Consider the following 19,588-nt stretch of genomic DNA (forward strand, 5'->3'; position numbering starts at 1 on the left):
GTTATGTGTTTGGCAAAGTGTGTGGTGAAAAATGATGGAGATCAGTCAGCTGTGGCGAGTGCAGTGGTCTGTTGAGGGAGCACCATTGGAGTTGGTGATACCAACAAACGAAATAAAGCTGATTAGGAAGGCTGGCTCTGTGACTGGCTGCAGATTGGTCAGGTTTGAAGCTGGTGGTCACTAAACAAACTGTTATTCATCGCGACTGATCCTGACCACCTTCTCTAACAATTACTGGACAGCAAAGTGGAAAAGGTTCTCTGACAGACTAATTCATCACAGCTGCCATGAGAGATATAGCCTATGGTATTTCTCATTTTCATTCATTCATTTTCATATTTTTTTTACTATACTAACCATGTTGATATGGCATCTTTGGCTAATGAGAAGAGGTTAGACCATTCTTTAGTATATAGAGCATTTTTTTTTATTTTTGCAAGCAGTTCTGAGCCTGGTTTTCTGTCTTGAACTCTTGGTTAGTATCCATAAGTTTTATACCCCACCCTCCACCCTGTGAACCTGGATTGGATAAGCAGAAAAGAATAGATGCTTCCTAATGTGACTTTTTTGCAGAGTTATCTTTGTATTATTTCCTGTTTTACTTTAATAGTTGTTTCTTGTCCATTGCTTTTAGCTATATTTCCCTCCTGGTCTCATTGTATAGATTTAATTTAGCTGTGTCTCGATACCCTTCTGTTTCCACCCTCCCTTTGTGTATCAATAGCCCTGCCTTCTATTTAATATTTGTCGCTCAGCTGTTGTACTTTCCAGTGTGTTTACCTTGTGTACTCCTGTGATTGCTTTGGGTTTCACTTGGCTTGTTTTTGGACTTTGTGTTTTCTTCAATAGCCTAATAAAATGTCTTGCTTTTTATTAATTAAGTTTCTCTTCTGTGTCTTCCATCTGTGTCATGATATTGCAATCTCTGAGAGAAATGTTTTGGTCAAAAAAATAAAGTTGTTCTGTAAACTGCTGCTGGAGCTCTGACCCCATTAGACTTTATGCTCTTTGCTCTGGAATTAGGTGAATTTGTGCCAGAAACCTCTAGTCTGTTTCTGCGGCCTTTGCCAATGAAAAATAAAAATTAAAAATTAAAAAAAAGAGCAAAGCTAATAATGATGGTACTAGCTTAAAAGAAATTAACTGAATCGTGTATCAAAGGTCTACAATTTTCTCTAAGGGGCACTAATTAAAGACATTTGGATGCAATTGGAGTAACACTAAGTAGCTGTTGGGTTATTTCACAGGATAATCGAAAGTTTTGACCTCCTGGCATTCCTCTTCTAGGATTCTGTTGAGACTTTCATGGCAATTTATCAAATAGTTACAGAGATATATGTCTAACTTTTAGTCCACCTATTGAGAAGAACACAGCCCACATCAGCTGGCCATGAATTTCTTGATAAACTCTCCAAATTTGTTTTTCATAGTCATGGATAAAAGCTGGTTTATTCTCCATTGATGCCCTCCTTGATGTCTCTCAGTCTGTGGACTCCAATTTAAAAACTCAAGCAGTGGATACTGAATATCATTGCCAAACCTTCCCATCTTTTTCATCTTATCAGACCTCCTCTTGCACAGCTCAGTCACACAAACAACACACACACAATCTCTAATCCCTCTGGGAAATTTGTGCTCACCCACCTGAGAACCGGTGATGGAAAAACATTACCCACAAAATATCAATTACTCCTATCAGGCAATCTGTCCCTGTTTTACTTTTGATGTTGAAAGGCATTAAATTTTTTTCTCTGTAATATCAGTCTTGTCCCAGATGTAAATTCAGACAAATACAGATAAAGACATATACACACACACAAACACACAGGCAAACTATTTGAAAGCGCACACTCACACATTTTAATTAGCAGCACTTTAGTGCAGAAAGCACTAAACCGTAGGCTAATTAATCTCCACAGTCTGTGTTTTCGCTGCGAAACCACCTTAGGGAGGGGTCCAGGTTTGCCTCTACGTTAAGGAGTTTATCTGCTGGGAAACAGGAAACAATAAAGTTGAAAATATTATAAGGCAACAAGGGAAAGGCCATCAGATTAATATGCTGTTAAAAGTATTTGCTTATGCAGTACACTGATGGTCAAGTCCCGTGCCATGAATGTGGAATGTCAACTATCTCTGCTGGCTTTCTGTGTGTGTCTGTTTTGTGTGAATATGTGTATGAGCATGTGTGTGTGTGCAGGTTATGTGTGAGTTCAGCTTGGTCACATACTGCTTCTCATTACAAATCCTCTCATGACTGTATGCAATTTGTGCCTCTGCTCTGTAGCCTTTTATCAGCAGGCAGGCCAAGTACCATCTCTCTCTGTCTCCTTTGGTCTCCATCATCCCTCCTCAGTGCATATTTGTCAATCACTCTGTTTCTTTCTCTCTCGCTCGCTCTCTCTCTTTCTCATGCTGACATTTCTGTGGACCTAAAGTGCAAATTGTAGTAATTAGCCAAGAACATCTACAATTGTTTGTTTCCTGGGCGAATGACGTCAGTTCTGGCCATTTGAGGATAAGATGACTGGATTCTCTGTGCTCGTCGGAGCTGCTTGGAATATCGGAAAAGAGAAGAGAAACTCAAGAATGCAAAATCAGAGCATGAACCCACAAAGGTACTTCTAATCCTCCTGGCGTCTCAGCGGTAAAGGGCAAATGGCTGATCAGATTGCTGAAATTGAGGCTAGACATCCTGCAGTAATAAACCTGAGTGTGAGTGGGAGTAGATTGTCAAGATAAACTGCAATGGCAGTCTAATTTCACAAACAAAGCAGCAGTTGATTTGCCTTCATCCAGATGACATGTACAGGCTGTATTAATGTATGGATGGCTGCCTTTTTTTGATGGATATGCAGGTTGATGGGGAAATGTGGGCCAGTGCAACTGAGATGATTTTGCCCAGTGCCTCCACCATACCCACAACCCCTCCCCCATTAAACACACACACCCAAACACAGATAGACACACATCGGCACCATAATACTAATCCTCTTAAGTGTCAGTCTGAACTGTAGGGGCACAACAGGTCTTGTGCCCCCACTGTGTGTGCTGGCCTTATTTCCATTGCTCATTTCCTGCCCTGGGCAATACCTTTCTGCAGCTATTCTGTGACTCTTGTGTCCATCCAACAATGCCCCACTTCTATTTTTTCTGCTCTATTTCTCTAATATTTAAAAATGAGATATTTACTTCCTTGGGGGCTTGAAATGTGGGCGGTTCTAAGCGAGCACCTTTGTGGGGCATCAAAGTGGCTTTACTAAAATCTTCGCCTTAAACACAAATTTGCCTCAACAGAGATACTAATAACTCAAAAGTATACAAAATAGCAGTAATTCAGTAAGGACCACTTTAGTCAAAAGAAGTGTCATTTTCATCTACAGGTATTGGTAATATTTGGTAGTATTGCTGTTTTCTGGGACCCCCACACAGAGTTGAGCAGACATCAACAACAACAGACATGCCATATCAGACACAGCACAGATATTGGGTTAAGATAGGTTGAAAAGTGTTTTGCAGATGGAGCAGCAGCTCTGGGTCATCTAAAGCAACTAACAGTGATGAGATCTGCCAATAGGATCTGTAGCGAGGTATGAATTTAGCCAGCAGCAAAGTCTGGGGCAGAGCCCAGCTGTCACTGACTGACGTACGGGGATTACAGAATTTGGTGCGTCTAAACTGCGGTAACGGTACATTCAATTTTACTGTTTTTGAAAAAAATCATGATCTGAGGGCAATTTAACCAAAGAGGAATGTTTCACTTCAAAATAGGTATTGTGTGTGTAGCTGAAATGTATTTTTTTTAAATAGCCTGACCCCTGGCAAGACATTATCACTTTGAATACTCAAAATATTTTTGCGACCCAATCCTTTAGCACTTCCCCCACACACCTTACACTTTTTTTGTTTTTACGTCTTGGCTTGTTTCTCTTATTTTCTAATCCAGCTTCTCTGACATTCACTCCGTCTGTGGAGCTCATCTTGTCTATTGTTTAATGTCTAACAGGGAAACAGCAGCTGTTATAAAGGCAAAGCTTTTACTTGCTGCTTGAATGATGTGACTTACAGGCTTATCGACTCTCACCTCCACCTAAGAATTGTTATAATACAATGGCTTCTCAAGACTGCAGGTCTTGCTGCCAGAAATGAACTGACCAGCTGACTTTTATAGGAACAAACTATAGAAAAAAAACCCAAAAACTTTAAAGTATCTGGAGTCCCAGCATCAGCTGGATGCTCTCTGTTGATTGAAGAACTCACGCATCATCTCACCTAAAGCTTCTGAAACAGTATTGAGTCAGTCATTTAAACAACAGCACATCAGTGCTCTGGTGCTGATGCAGTGCAGTTCAATTTTATTTGTGCCAGCTGAGAGGTCTTCATAGTGTGAACAACACCTTGAAGGACTGACTCACTCCCCTGGCTGCAATGTTGTTTATCTTGCAGGGCAACATGAGAGCACAGAGACGGCATTAACACAAGAAATGGGCAGTTAGCTTACAAATGTCATTTCTGAAGGCTGGAAGAGGAAAGCAGTGTTTAACTACGCAAAAATTCAGCACTCTGAATGATTTATTTGTTCCATTGTGATGAGCATACAGTCTAAGATTTGCGATGGCATTTAAATAACAAAGATCAGGAAAGAAACTTCAGCCAAAAATGATATTTTCCCCAATACAGGCAGGCTCTTGCTTTATTTTAGAGTTTAGTCAAAGTACAACAAAATAGCCCTAACATTTTACCACTTATCTTCCACAAAGAAACATATTTAAAGTAGCAACAATAGCATTCATTACAGTGAATCCAATTGGCATGAATGTAGCTGACGAGGAAAATGCTGTTAAATGAGCAAAATAAAATCAGATACTTTGCTTCTAAAATGCACTTGTGGTAGTTATGCTCGCACACACCTTCATGGTTCTTCACTCAGTCTTAAAAAAAATCTAATTTTAAGCTCTTAATTTGCCATCATTCACTAGAATTCCTTTCCAGCATTACCGTACATACAGGTTTTTCTCATCCATGGCAACAGGAAGCAGTGTCAGGCAGAAAAGTTAAACAACGACTCCGCATGTCTGCTGGACAACACTGCCTTTGTTTCATCTCCAGACATTCTGCTTCAACATGGTTCCGCGCACTCGCGCACTCTCCGTCAATACGCCGCCGTGCCATCCCTGTTATTAGAGCCGTTTCAGGAAATTAATTCCACTTTAATTCCAGGGACTAGACAGCACATCCACTATCACAGCTTCCTCATGTCCAGAGGCTTAGTCCAATTTGCCATAATTTCAAAACAAGACAAATATGTAAACAGCTTATAAAGTATGCACACACGCAACAAAAAGGAAAGAAATCCAAAGCATTTGTTTCCACAGTGCAGTGTTTCTTTTTTCTCACTCCTCTGCAGTGCAAAAAAGGAAAATACGAGAAAAAAAAGCATCAAATAATAAATAGACTTTCTCTTTCATATATATATTTCTGTGTTTATACATATATATATATATTTGTAATGATAGGTCTCTACATGAGCACACAGCTCTTGGCCCGGTCCTTCCTCATGGCCGGGGCCTGGTCTATTTGCTCAGTCCGACCCGGCAGAGGTGGAAGGGGCAGTTGCGAGACTCGTTTCAGGCCTCTGCGGGAGCTGCTGCGTTTTAGCTGCGGCTTGTGCGGCCGTCGCACTGACGCCAAGGTGGTGATGTGGAACACATCCCGAACACTGTTTTCAGAAACCTTGGAGGTGCACTCCACATACGCCACCGCTCCCATCTGACGAGCTATCGTGCTTCCCTGGAACATGGAGACGGGCAAAGAAGAAATGAAAAAGGAAGCAAAGCTAAATTTGAAAGTACAAGAAGAAGAAGACAGGGGAAACACGCATCATTTTAACAATCAGAAATCATATGGTGTAAATCCTCTTAACATTCATTGTCCTCTCGTGATTTTGAGTACTTGTGCATTCTTCTTTTTTTTGTATGTGAAATCCTGAATATCTCTCAACAGTGGCTTTTCATTAGTTTCCTCAGGCTTTAAGAGGTCGTGTAAGACATAAGTTTCCTTCATGTCCTTTTTCAGTGTTTCAAAAAGAAAATTAAATATCCCCATATGCACTCCATCCTTCATTGTTTCTTGGCACAAGCAGACACTATAGCTCAACAGCAGAAAACTAAATGTCCCCCAAAAAAGAGGCAGCAATTCTGAGATATAGATGTTGATCTAAACTGATGACTGAAAGCCAGCGATCTGAACCTGTCTGTAGATAAATGAATTTCCTCCAACTGAAGCATGAATAATGTAGATGCTGACTCCTCAGTCTGCAGTAAAACAAAAGGATGGGAATCCGCTGGGCCAGTTTTGATATGGTCTATGAGGCTATTTACAGGGAAGACATTCACACTAGGTACCAGAGCTTACCCCTGAGTAAACTTACAATAACTGAGTTATTTGAAATTGTAAATTGTTTGCTCGTGATCAAATCAGACACAAATTTAATTTGAAAACCCCTGAGCCCCTGCCTTCATTACAGTACTACATATCCTCATCTGTTGTTTAATGATCAGAGTTTAAAGCTGTTTTCACACAGGATCAGCACATGCCAAGGATCTAACAGATGAGACAGAACTGCATTTCCCATGACCCCTACAACTGCATGTTCTCCAGCACAGAGAAAGCTTTTCATCTCAAGTGGAAGTGGTTTGATTTTCATCACAGCTGCACTGAGGCGTGTATAAGAAGCGATGAAGGCCTCATTAGGTGAAACAGCAGATTTAGATTCCAGGGTGGCGGTGGGAGGGGAAAGAGGTAGATTGTAGTGACAAGTGGAAATGCTCGATCGAATCTCGGGCAGATTAGTGTGGAAATGTCTGGAGTTCACCCAGTGGTCATTCGCAAGGCGACTTCTCAGCTCTGTTGGAATTCAATTTAAAGATCAGCAACAGGATAGCAACACAGGCTATTAGATTAGAGCACCGAAATGTTTATTGTGCACAGCTTTGGCATCTGCCATGTGACACACATTTTCTGGGCATATTAGAGAGGCAAACAGTAGGTGTCTCAAACCAAAAGAGAGACTGAGAAGGACCATGACAAATGTTTTCTATGGTTCTAGCCAGTAAATGGTCCCAGCTATTTTACATTACCTCCGTGGTTTGTCACTCTTCTTTTGTTTATGTGTCTTATTTATATGACCTGTCTGTTTTTTTCAGTTGCTGAGTTTTTTTAGAAACAGCATGCTTTTAGCCTCCAGTAAGCTCTTAGACAGTAGCGGGAAAAAGGCTCCTTTGTTTTGAGGGCTTTTGTATGGTGGTGAAAAAAGCCCCTCCACTTTTTGTATGTCGAACACAGGAGAGCACACAAATTGAACACACTGAAAGCTGATTAAAATTCACAGATTTACAGAGCAGTTTATCATCCCCTCCCTCTTTTCCCCCATCCCCTTGGCTTAGAGGTCACGGCAGCATGTGATAAAAGGACTCACTCATTTATCAATGTCCATTTTCTATTCATCCTGCATTTTGAAAATCTGTAAATCTGCATGAATATTTCATTTCAGGGGGAAAAAAATGTTTCCCTAGACATAAACTAGACTAACCACTTGTGCTTCTTCCGCAGCCCTTGCCATAAGCAACATTACATTCCCTGTCAGCAAATTTTGGCCAAAACGCCAACCCCAGCAACATGTCCCCGAGGGGTTTAATGCTGTTCTAATAGCAGTCATGTGGTATTTTATTGTGTTGCATGAGCCTTTTCTCACACTCCTTTCCTGTGGGACTGCAAAAGAGAGGTAATGCCTCTGCTGATACAACACAGAAAAATCTCATTTTATCGCTTTATTGCTTTCTAATTTCTTTTCCACATCTGTTTTCAAATCTGTCTGTCTTCCCAGGGCACCTTGCAAGTCTCAATCTTATTATTTATCTCACTCCATTCTCCTCTAATATCCATCATCTGCTAGCTCTCACCTGCTCGTGGGTGACAGGGATGAGGCGCTGTTTGGAGAGTTCCCTCAGGGTGTTGACGTCTGTCCTCATGTCCAGCTTACAGCCCACCAGCACCACCTTGGCATTTGGACAAAACTCTTGCGTCTCTCCTTGCCACTGCAGGAACGTGAGCCGACAGAGAAAAACTGAAAGACACTCTTGATTATGTCAAACATGAGCACTGAGCGCTGAGCTGCCTTTGCTGAAGTACAGAGATGACCTTTTGGCTACTCAGACACTGGATACCTGAGTTTGAGGGAGATTAATGCTCTCTTGCTAAAAGACATTTGTTCAGCTTAGCAAACACAGCAAAAACAAATGCATAACTTTGGTGTGTTTTTTTTGTGGGAATTTAAGTCCAGCCTTCAAAGGGTTGGGGATTTTGGTTCCCAGTGACCTTTCTTATGTCATTTTGTTCTCAGCAAATTACTCAATGTAATTCAGTAAAGACTTTTTAACTTGACTAATCCATTCATCCATTGATGTCTGTTCTCTTTATTTTTTGTCAACAAAGCCATTCATCAGTCAGCAAAACTAAATATTTTGTTCCAGTCATTTGTCAACCACAAATGCCGGAGGTTGTGTTAAGCTTCTGCTGGATACCGCTGTATGATGAATATGATTTTTTGTTTTACTTTTGTTTGAGATAAACAAACATTTTTGAAGACAATCCCCTTGGTAATTGTACCAGGTGGAATGAAAAAGTTCAACTATTCTGCCAGTAAACATCAAGCATCCTACTTTCTTTGAATTTGTCGTCACCACTTCCAGCATGGCTGCTATTTTCAGATATTGCTCCTTTTAAGTCCCTTTTTGTGCGCTGAATCCCCTCACTGTGTCAAAATGTCAACTCTTCAGCTTTCATTTCTTTTTGCAGTAGAGGACAAAGTTGCGGGAAGCCAAATCTGGCAAGCAGTGTGGATGAGCGATTATTGTGTTGGTGTCGCCAAAAAAACTTATCACTGTTCTGTGTGCTGGTGCACAATGACACAGTGACGAACCCCACAGTTCATATGCTCTTCTTCAGACACCTGAGAACATTGAGAGTCTGACCCAGGGAAATTAATTTACAGCGCACAATTCCAAAAATCTCAAAATTAAAAAAGGAAAAATAAAACAATGTACATTCTTTTAGTTTGTACATCTGGCCTTTATGAACTGCCTTTTGGCTTGGACACTGCAGATATGCAGATCTCATCAACAGGGAATATCCTCCACATGAAAGTCAGTTGAGTTTGATGTTTGATTTCCTCTCAAGTTTGGGCTCCATGGTAAAATCTCATATGAATAAAAGGGCAAAACAGCAGCAGTGCTGGAAGTGTTTCAGAGGTCTACAAACAGAAGACCTTAACGGTGCAATGTGCCAAATTTAAATTGGGTATGTTTGGGGTTTTTTGCATTTTTTGTTTTATTTTTTAAATGGGCAGATTTGTGAAATTTTACGAAAGCAGCTCATTATTGGCATTTTCAGCGCAAAACAGACAACTAATTAATCTTAAGTGTGATGGAAAGGGGTGATAACTGTAGAGATTTATTTAAAGTTACATTCATTGTGGGTACATTTTACATTTTCAATTGTTTAATTAATGAATTGTCAGACTGTTAAAAAATTCATAAAACAAAACAAAAAGGACGGGAATGGAAAAATCTTGGCATAAAATCTGTAAATTATCATGAGTAAGAAGCTAAAACTAGAAATATTTGGCAGTTTTGCTTGAAAAATGGCTCAAAGATGAAGTGATCAGCAAAAAAGCCACAGATTAACTGGTGCTGTCAACCATCCAGGATTAATCAAGTAATTATTTTACCTCTAATCAGATTAAAGAGACTTCCTGTTTTTTTATGATACAAGGCAATGTTCACTATTTTACTGCAACAGCTATAGGGCCACGTAATGTGACTTTTTCACTCGTGCCAGCTTAGTTTGGACGTCTGTGTGGTGTGTTATACTTTCCTTACTCAGTCTCCATCAACAAAATCTATTTCAGGTTCTGTTCCGAAAAGGTTGAGCAGTCTTCCTTCTAAAATCACCCTGAGATTAAATGTCACTACTGAAACTCAGCTGAACCAACACAGTCTCCTCCTGGCAGCACAAATACATGACAGCACTGAAATATTCCGCATGCCATGTGCAGAATGTCAGGGTGTCCATTCATCCCTTGTACTGAAAACAACCTCTGACCTTTCAGGCACATCCCCATTCTGTCAATGACATCCAATCAAAACCTTTGATTGTTTAACCCTCTTTCCTCCCCCAGCTGTCGTCTAGAAATATTGGTGACCCCCCCCCCAGCTCCTGGAGGTCAAGAGTCTAATTTAGGATGGTGATTGTGCAACAGGTTTTCCATGTGCGCCTGAGTTTCAGGGATTATTGGGATGACAACTAGGGGGCAGGGGTCATGGCAGCCCCCTGCCAAGTGATGCATGGGAAAAGCTAAAGCTGAGGAGCAGTGCTGCTTCCCCTGTTGACAGATTCCACGGAGGCTGGAGAGATATTGGCGGGTTAAAGAAATGGTGTCCCGGGTTAGATCTACAAAAGTCTGCAGGGGCATTTTAGCAGCTCCCTTCAGACCACTAAACACGTCAACAGACCAGCCATGGGAACTGTCTTCAGCTCACAAGGGGTGCAGTTCAAAGGCAAACTCACACACACATGGCTTCAAGATGAGACACCACTAAAAGGCACAGGTCTGCTTTTCGTGATACACATGCATGCAAACAGACCCATTAAGTTGGGTATAATTACACCATGGGTGTTTCACTATACTATGTGGGCACACAATCTGCCACTGGCTGTAAAAACACGTCCAAAACCACATTTGATGACGCCACCCGGCTATTACACCCATCCCAACTGCACTGTTCCCAGCCATTAGCCACCTTGCAAATGTTAACAGACACCAACAAGTGAAGTATTCAGCATAAAACTCAGATTTTATATTTTAAATGTTCACAGAAAGTCTGTTTCTAACACTCCTCAACATTCTCTGAAATGTCTTCTCTGATATGTCTGGTGTGTCTAATATGCGTATCTGATATTCCTCTTGAACCCACCCGGCTGCAAGCCCTCTTATTTCATTCTTCGCATTGACCTTCTATTGCTTGCAGGGACACGGGTCAAGTATCCATGGACGTTTTGATGAGATAAAGGAAAGCGAGACTTTAACCTCAGTGCTGATTTGCTCCATTGTTAAGCCGTGAAAAGCTGCTGGCACAGAAATCTAAGTCGATACAAGATGCTGATCAGGAAAAAGTGAATTGAATTGGTTTTTCGTTGGTTCTCCACTTTCACTGCGATATTAAATGCTGATCCAAAGTATTGAGAGGGGGAGTAAAAAATACTGACCTTCTTTATGACACTGTCCAAAGTCTCTGGACGGCTGATGTCGAAACAGATAAGCACTGCATCTGAATCAGGATACGCCAACGGCCTCACATTATCGTAATAAGAAGAACCTGTGAACACACAATAACATATGGTGTAAGGTCATGGTGTCTTTGGGGAAATTCCTAACTGTTTTTAACCTGATTTAACCCTGCAAGACTCTGCATCCCAACCATATGGCCTACTCTGTCAATTAGAAGCATACTGCACACCCCCGGAAAGTGATCCAAAGGTCATTAATACATGAATAGCCCATTAAAGCAGGCGGTGTGGCACACACATCGACATGCTGCAGCTCGAACACACTCTCCAGATGTAAATGAACCTTGATCTTAGCAGTTATGTGCACATATTTGTGCATCTTTTTCTCTTGGGCTTCCACACAGCTGTGCCTCTTCTGTCACAGTACTTCAGGAGGAATGTTAAAGAGTTAGTCATAGCAGCACACACACACATACACACGCATACACACAAAGGTGAATTATAGTGGCTTGAGAATTGGAGGACTGGTACATACGATCCATAATCATCTTGAAACGACAGCGAATGCCAGCACAAAGGCCAAACTAAAGGTTGAACCCCTTAATTCTCTCATCTCATCCCTCTTTCTGTCTCACTTGCAAATGGTCCTTGATTTAAAATCTTCCATTTTCTTTTAGACTCTATGAGATTCACATGCGCTCACACGCTTCTCACCACTCTTGCTTTTCAATTTTGTACCTTGATCAAATTTGAGGGCAGAGTGGCGCCTCTGTACTTCCACAAGTTGCTCACTTCCACAGTTCCTGCTCTCTTGCAGCTCTCATTAGGAGGCTTGTAAAAATATCTGGGCTCTCGTGGATGTGTGGCTGCGGCCACGGGCACCCTCCCTCCTACCGTCAGAAGCTGCTGTAGACCTTATGTTCTGCATAAATTTCAAGCCTCCATAACTCAAAGGTTTGTCACATTGTGCATCAAATTTGCCAAAATTAGCTAATCACATTACACCGTAAATAAATATTAAACGCTTTGGAAGATTAAACATATGATTTAGGTTCATACAAGCTGATGATTTTTAATATTTATACAAAACCAAAGTTTATGTTTGTTTGGTGTGTCTGTGCTTCATACCAAACCTGACCTGCCACACAATAAACAGACTGTTAGAGCTGCATGCTTTAGTCTGGTGTTCTGCACAAAAGCACTACACCCCGCATCACTATGTTCTCTTTGTTAATGATGGAATGAGTATGTGACAATAGCTGCACGCGGCCCGCAACCCCATCATTCAGCTTGCTTTCCTGTAGTGACCTGCTCATTGCTCTTTGAGAACAATGCAACAGGCTGCCTGTCACATCCTCACAAGCTGGAATGGTTTTGTTTAGTGACATTTGTTTGTCACTAAAAATCCATATTAACATCAAACGCTTAAAAAAATGACCTGAAATATCAATTAAATCAGAGAAAAAACAAGTATGCTTTGTTTACAGTGGCTTGAGATTTCTCTTGGTTTAACACTACTGACTTTGATATCATTGTTTATACAAATTGCTACCCCCTACAGCTGGCAATAATACATATTACCACATTCTCACAGTGTGGTGACTAGATAGTGCGTTTCAAAATAGCATTCAATTAATTTTTATAAAATCTTGCTCACCACATGCACACAACCATTAATCTGCTGGCTGACTCTTTAACACATGAATGATGCTTGTCAAAAGAAGATTATTGTTTCCATTTACAGTAATTTGTAGTTCTTATATGGCCCTGTTTAGGACCTCCCTGCCCTTCTGAATAGTTGGAGGTGGGAGGAGGAAAAGTAGGAACCCAGCACAGACAAATAGAGGTGGGTTGCAAGTGAGCTTTCAAGTGGATTGTAACCACAAGTAGACTACAGCAGCTTAAATAACCAGTAATACATGTGTTTTGTTTTGTTTTTTAAATTTGATGCATAGAAACCAAGTTTAGCTGCAGCACTGCACTTCTGAGCTAATGGCATGTTTGATCAGCTTTGCACATCCTCATGCACCTGGACATAGAACAGAAGACACATATAATACATTAAATCTAAATTAGGAATGCTCTCAAGCAGCAACACCACAACAATTGAACTCTGCAAAATCCTTAAGGATGCTGGGCAAAATACATTTAACAACATTCCTTTGCTAACTTTAAAATATTTATGTTGCAATTTCAGTGCAATATACAGGAAAGAAAAAGTAATTTTAGCCTACACCTTGCAGGGCATTATCAGGAATTCATAGTCTCCTCTTCATCTTATTAACACAATATTGCTACAGTTCTGTATTGCTGAGAGAGCAGGACTAACACAAGCACACACAACCACATCCCCAGAAAAGGATGCCAAGTCCGACACTCAGCAAAGCTCACTTTGTAAGACAGCAAGCTGTGATGGGTAGCGGTCACACATGAGGTGCTGTAGCTGCTGAAGTCAGTCTTTAGTATGTATCGCAGTGCAGCAGACCTGTACTAAGGTTAGAGATGAAGAAGAAATGAGACACCCCTGTGGGGGTGGAGTAGGGACAAAAAAGATTTAATGAGTTTGATGCCGGAGCTAGGGCGTGTAGCGGTTTTTTGCAACAGAGAGAGAGAGTAGCAACCACGGGATTAAAGCAAAATCAAGATGAAGAGAAAAAGACGTCAGATGAAGCAAAGTTGAGACAACAGTACTAGTTTGACTCAACATGTAATTAGAAGCTGAAATGAGGCCATTGGGATCAATTTGTCAGTCCCAAAGATCAAAATGATTGACAGCTCATGGTCACGGCAGGGCTTGTCACATCACAGCAATTCAGAGCTCCTCTGCCCTGAATGACAGGAAAGCTACCTCAGCACTTTTGCAAAGTCGGGGGAAAAAAGTCCTCTGAGGGAGCGGAGAAAAGTGCTGTGTTTAAAAGAAGCCGAGCAGGCACAAATAAAAACCAATCAACATAACAATCAAGAGCACGAGGGGAAAAAAAGGGAGAAAGCATTTTCTCCTGCCATTTCTCCAACAAAAAGACATGACCAGAGATAAAAGAGGATGTCACTGAGGGTAGGGTTGGAGTGGGTGTTTGGGTAGGTAATGAAAGCACTGGACTCGGCAGGACAGATCAAATAAAGAGGTATGAGAGCTCTGGCTGGGTTGGCTATTGGTGAAGTTGGCCTGTGCCCATTCACTGTGAGGTGGAACAAAAGGTCAATTGAATTTCAGACATAGGCAGCATGAGATGGATGGGCCAGAAGAGTGTGGGAGGGGAGCGTAGCCTGGCAGGAACCACTAAAAATCATCACGCCTGGCAAGAAGCGGGGCCCTGCCACGCCGTGCCAAGGACAGGCATAAAACACCCCTCACAAAACCTCCTTAAACATTAGCATTAGCCTAGCATTAGCCTAATTTAGTACAGGAGATCTCTCACAGTAGAAAGTGGATTTCTGCATTTATATCCACAGGACTAATTAGTGCAAAGCCACACTGCAGAACCACACAAGAGGTTGCACCTAAACATAATGACAGAGTTAGGAGGAAAGCAGTCCTTGTCTGCCGTCACTTGAGCTTCATCAAAGGCCAGAAATGTCCCAGAGGATGCTGAGGCGGACAGGAACTTAGTGGAGCGCTAATGTACAGTAATAAGACTTGAGGGTTTGCGGTATGACTTCATTTATGCCTCCTGTCCCTTGACACATCGACTCTCCTGTAGGGACAATCTATCTGAGACATGACAGCTCTCTATCTGCTCATTCAAAAGCTCTTCTGTGAAAAACTCATTTTCTGATAGAGCTGAGAAGAAAAGAAAAATCACAATAACACACAAACAGAACATGTAACAGGGCAGAGTCTTTGGGAATCCAACACTTCAAAAAACCTTATATTTTTCAATACATTAATCTGTAATATCACAGCAGGAATGATCTCCTTTCTGTTTTTGTTGCATGCTTATTTCAGGCGCAGCTAAAAAGCCAACCATTATGAGCGTGTGTGTGTGTGTGGGGGGGGGCTTTGCCTCTAAGCTCTCTGATGTGTTCATGCACATATGGCAGGTAGTCAACAGCAACTAAGAGCCTCATTAGGCCATATAGAAATCCTGAAAAACACCCATGCAGACAAAGGCAGGGTAACGAACACCCTCCCAAATGTGACCAAATCGCCAAATTAGCGAAAACGGGATCTTTTTTCTTCTCCTTCAGCTGTTTTCCTCTTGAAATCCACCTTCAGTGTGAAGGGAAAACATTTTAAGTCGCGGTGGCAGAGTATCTTAGCAACCTGGGGGATGCAAATGGCTTCATTGCGAGGCCTTAGAAAGGAAGAAAGAAAGAAGAGAGCAGGAGACTGAAGACACTTCAGTGCATTGCTGATTAGAGGTGACTAAAAGGAGAGTTGGTGCTCCAACCTTTAAGAGGTTGAGAAGACTTTCAAACACTGAAGCTCCAAGCTGTGTTGTGATTTCTTCTCAATTAAGGCTCAGTTCAAATAGAAATAAACATACAGCTGCCAAGACACCCTTTGAGAGGAAGTAGTTACTCTGACCTAATGTAGCCTACTACTGTACAAGACAGCGTGTGTTTTATGTGAATGTAAGCCTGCGTTCTTTTTGAAGTCCACATCTTGAAGCCATACAGGTGCACATCGAGCCACTGACCTTATCTAAACTGTCATGCAAAAAAATCTAACCAGTAGATAAAAGTACGACATATATTGCAAATTCGAGATTTTTTTTTCACTTTTAATATCATCTGGTTTTTCATAAATACATATTCAGAAGTACTGACAAGCAAGTTTGGATAATTTATGTTACATTTTTGATAGAGCCCGACCAGTATAGGATTTTTAGACCGATATCAATGCCGATATTTGGTGATACAAAAATCCAATATTCTGATATATCAGCCAGTATTTTTATTCCCTATTATTCAGATACACAAAGCAAACTGGTTCCTGAACAATTTTTATGTGTATTTATTTAGTCTTTTTTTTCCCAGGTGGATATTGTGTTTGTAGCATTCCAAACACATCACCAAAGAGGGAAGCTGCAGAGTGCCCTCTTGTGAATAAACTATGCAATGTCAACACTCCTAACACGATTGGCTGTTTCTCTGGTCTTTAATTTTCTGCAATTATCAGCAATTATAAAGGATACTACTAATTTATCAGTAAATAACTGATATTGGCCAATAATATTGACCTGCCAATAAATACTTCTAATTTTTACTCCTACATGATATGTTTCCCATGTCATACTGGGGAAAGCTAACATGTCCCTGCTTCAGCTATTTAATTCATCACTGACAAGGTTACGCTGGTTTGTGCAGTGCTAAATTGTCATTTCATAATAATGCTGTTTAAAGAGAAAGCTAACATTTTGGGAAAAAAAGCAAAGAGATTATGTTTGCAATCTTATCCGTCCATCAAAGAGGCATCAGATTATTACCAATCTAAATCTGCAACAACACACAACACATTACAGCCAAAGCAATCAAGACCCATCTTTGAATGATAAGAACAGAAACTGCTGCAACAAGAGTGCTGCAGCTGTAACAGGCAGAATTTGCTAAGGAAACATGTGGTCACACCAGTTATCGGCTTGATTTTGCATTTATCTGTTTACTTTCTTAGTTTTAATTACAAGTTTAACACACATTTATAACATTATTTTTAAAAACTTTGCATCTCACTGTTCTTGCTTAAAAATCTTTGTAATTTTAGTTTGATGAATCCATGCAAAAATGTGTAAAAATATCACATTGTGATTTAACACAATGTTACTGTGCCAGCCTATTTCTTCACCAGGTGAAATAACTTTTACTTCTGTGCCTCCAATTTCAAAAACAGACTACCTCGTGTGAAAGAGTTGTTTTTCACGTGGACTAGTGTAAATTCATCTGCATGTTCAGAGTTTCATGCCATGATTTCATACTCATTCATACATGAAAAATCATTCATTTCTTATCACCTACAACTAATTCATAAGTACCTATATGTAATTCATTAATAGTCAAAGAGAAATTAGCTATGTTTAATTTTAGCTTTTAAATATATTGTAGAGACTTGACCTTGTGCGTATCCCATCAAAATGTTGAAAGTGTCTAAAAAATATTGGACCTGAAAGCTAATACTGCAATTGCAACATTCATATTACGCCACGACATGAAATCTTTGCCAGATTTTGTGCAATATCTTAATTCGACTATTTACAGCTCAGACATACTTGACATACACTTTATATGAGAAGCTTGAGGCAATGAATTCCTAAATGAAAACGAAATGTAATGAATTGAAAAAGATGGAACACACGTAAGCCAATGAACTGCAGCTATTCTTACATAAATTTTAACACTTTTCTGGTCTTACTGACCACTCTCCACCACATTCACGTTTTTTTATTCATTGCATACACCTCTTTCTTATCACACACACACACACACAAACACACACACATCCTAGGGAGTTTTGGCATTCAGTATATTGACAGTTTGTCGTGCAACCCGGAAAAGCTAAGGATCGAATCACTGACCTCCTGCTTGGCTGATGACCTGCTCCATCTTTGGAGCCACAGCCACCAAAAACAAGAAAAATAATAATCCTGTAATTACCAAACCCCGGCTGGCCTGAACTCTGATCTATGCTTACATCTTTTGCTGCTCTTTCAGGTTGACATATATTACACACACACACACACACTTCTCACACACAGGTAAAGCTACCGATTTGTAATAGAGATGGCTGTGTCAAGTTTTCAAAAGCATTAGTGCACAGCCAGGACAGTGGAGGTGACACTGGGTTAAATGGCCATTAACCTTGCATGTCTGCAGCCTATACGCAGAAGATATTGATCAAAGCCCCCACACTTTCCCTGTGGAGGAAGTGCAGCCTTTGGAGAGCATAAAGCACCTTCCACAGATCTGCTCTGAGCTCTGCTGCCAAGGAGTTAATACCTGTGTCTGTCATCCAATCGAAGGTTGAAAAGAAGGGCCAGCCAAAGTACTGACAGCGCAGGCTGGAGACAGAGCAGCATTACTGTCTGTCTCCTGGTTGCCCCAGGGGTATAGAGATAGAATACTGTGTCCCCTTTCAGCTTCTCCTCACCCCTACTCCTTGCTTCACACACAGACACACTTTCATTCCATCACAGTAACAGCTATGCATTTCATCTCCTGTGTCTGTGGTTCAACTTGTGTTTTTCTTTTAAAGATCACTATGCTTCTTTGTCTCTCACTTCATCTTTTGATATATTAAAAAAACAACACACCAGATGTGTCAGTACTTTGGTTTTCCCCTGTGAACTGTTTGAGAAATAGGTGACTGGTGTGGGAGTCTACATTGGGCTACTCTTAAACCTTTGGGGATCTTTGTGTGTTTAGATGTTATAATATAAAAACTCCCAAGCGTTTGTTTGTGTGAGGAACTCAAGTAGCTGTGAATGACTTCTGGTTATGTACAGGAGGCACGCACACACCCAGTTTTCATCTTTTTTATAGTCTCCAGGCTTACCCCAATCATCGAGGTTCATCTGCTTCAATAGAAGCAGCAGACTGGTGGGTCCAAATCCACCAAATCCAAATAAAAAAAAAAAAAACAGACCAGAATTAAAGGACAACAAATACCATCTTCATAACAGTTTTTTGTTTTTGCTTTTTTTTTTTTCCATGCACAGTCATTTTGCAGCTCAAACAAAAATCTGGTTTAAATATCTCCGACATAGATCCATCTTTTTGTTTTGCTTTTGTCGGCTCAACTTCAGATAGAGAAGAATCTTAGAGGAGGAGTAATTTTTCACAAGGATCATTAGCTTGTAGGATTGCAATTTTAAACCCTGATTTTTAAAAAAGGACTTAAAAATGAGATAAAACAAAATAAAACATTAGTTATAAAATTAAATCAGTGATTTTCTGACCAAAATATAGAAAACTATTTGAGAAGAAGAAAATAAAATCGATGTAATGTTGCCATACTGTGTACATTTTAACTACATGGTTAAAAATCTTCTGCAAATTTGGGAATTTAAAAGATAATTTCACAGTCGCTCAGCACGATAATTTTTTTGTTGTTGTCCCATTTGGTTCTTTAGCCGTCAGAATTGTTGTCTGAAGGCCAACAAGGATACCCAATGGATTTACTTTGCCAAGTGGATCATCACGGCCTTGCCGTATTGGTCCATTTGATCGACCTTTTTTGTTATTATTTATTTTATTTTATTTTCAGTTGTTACAGACGGGACAGACATGACTAGGGGATAGGAAAGGGAGA

The 19,588-nt window shown here is 40.5% G+C and overlaps 1 protein-coding gene across 1 annotated transcript in view; it reads right to left on the reverse strand.

Annotated features, from left to right (window-relative positions):
* Positions 1-4,657: 4,657 nt before the first annotated feature.
* rnd2 (Rho family GTPase 2) overlaps positions 4,658-19,588 on the reverse strand; it is a 32,740-nt gene continuing 17,809 nt past the window's right edge. Inside the window, exons 3-5 of the mRNA XM_085271857.1 lie at positions 11,323-11,432; positions 7,959-8,093; positions 4,658-5,787 (exon numbers count right to left, since the gene is read on the reverse strand). Of these exons, the coding sequence (XP_085127983.1) occupies positions 5,518-5,787; positions 7,959-8,093; positions 11,323-11,432 (515 nt within the window). The 3' untranslated portion in view covers positions 4,658-5,517. The remainder of the gene's footprint in view (positions 5,788-7,958; positions 8,094-11,322; positions 11,433-19,588) is intronic.

This window comes from Mchenga conophoros, linkage group LG4 (genome assembly GCF_057382185.1).
Source record: "Mchenga conophoros isolate Kocher_MC1m ecotype Shallow Benthic linkage group LG4, M_conophoros_male_GT1.1, whole genome shotgun sequence".
Classification (NCBI taxonomy): Eukaryota; Metazoa; Chordata; class Actinopteri; order Cichliformes; family Cichlidae; genus Mchenga; species Mchenga conophoros.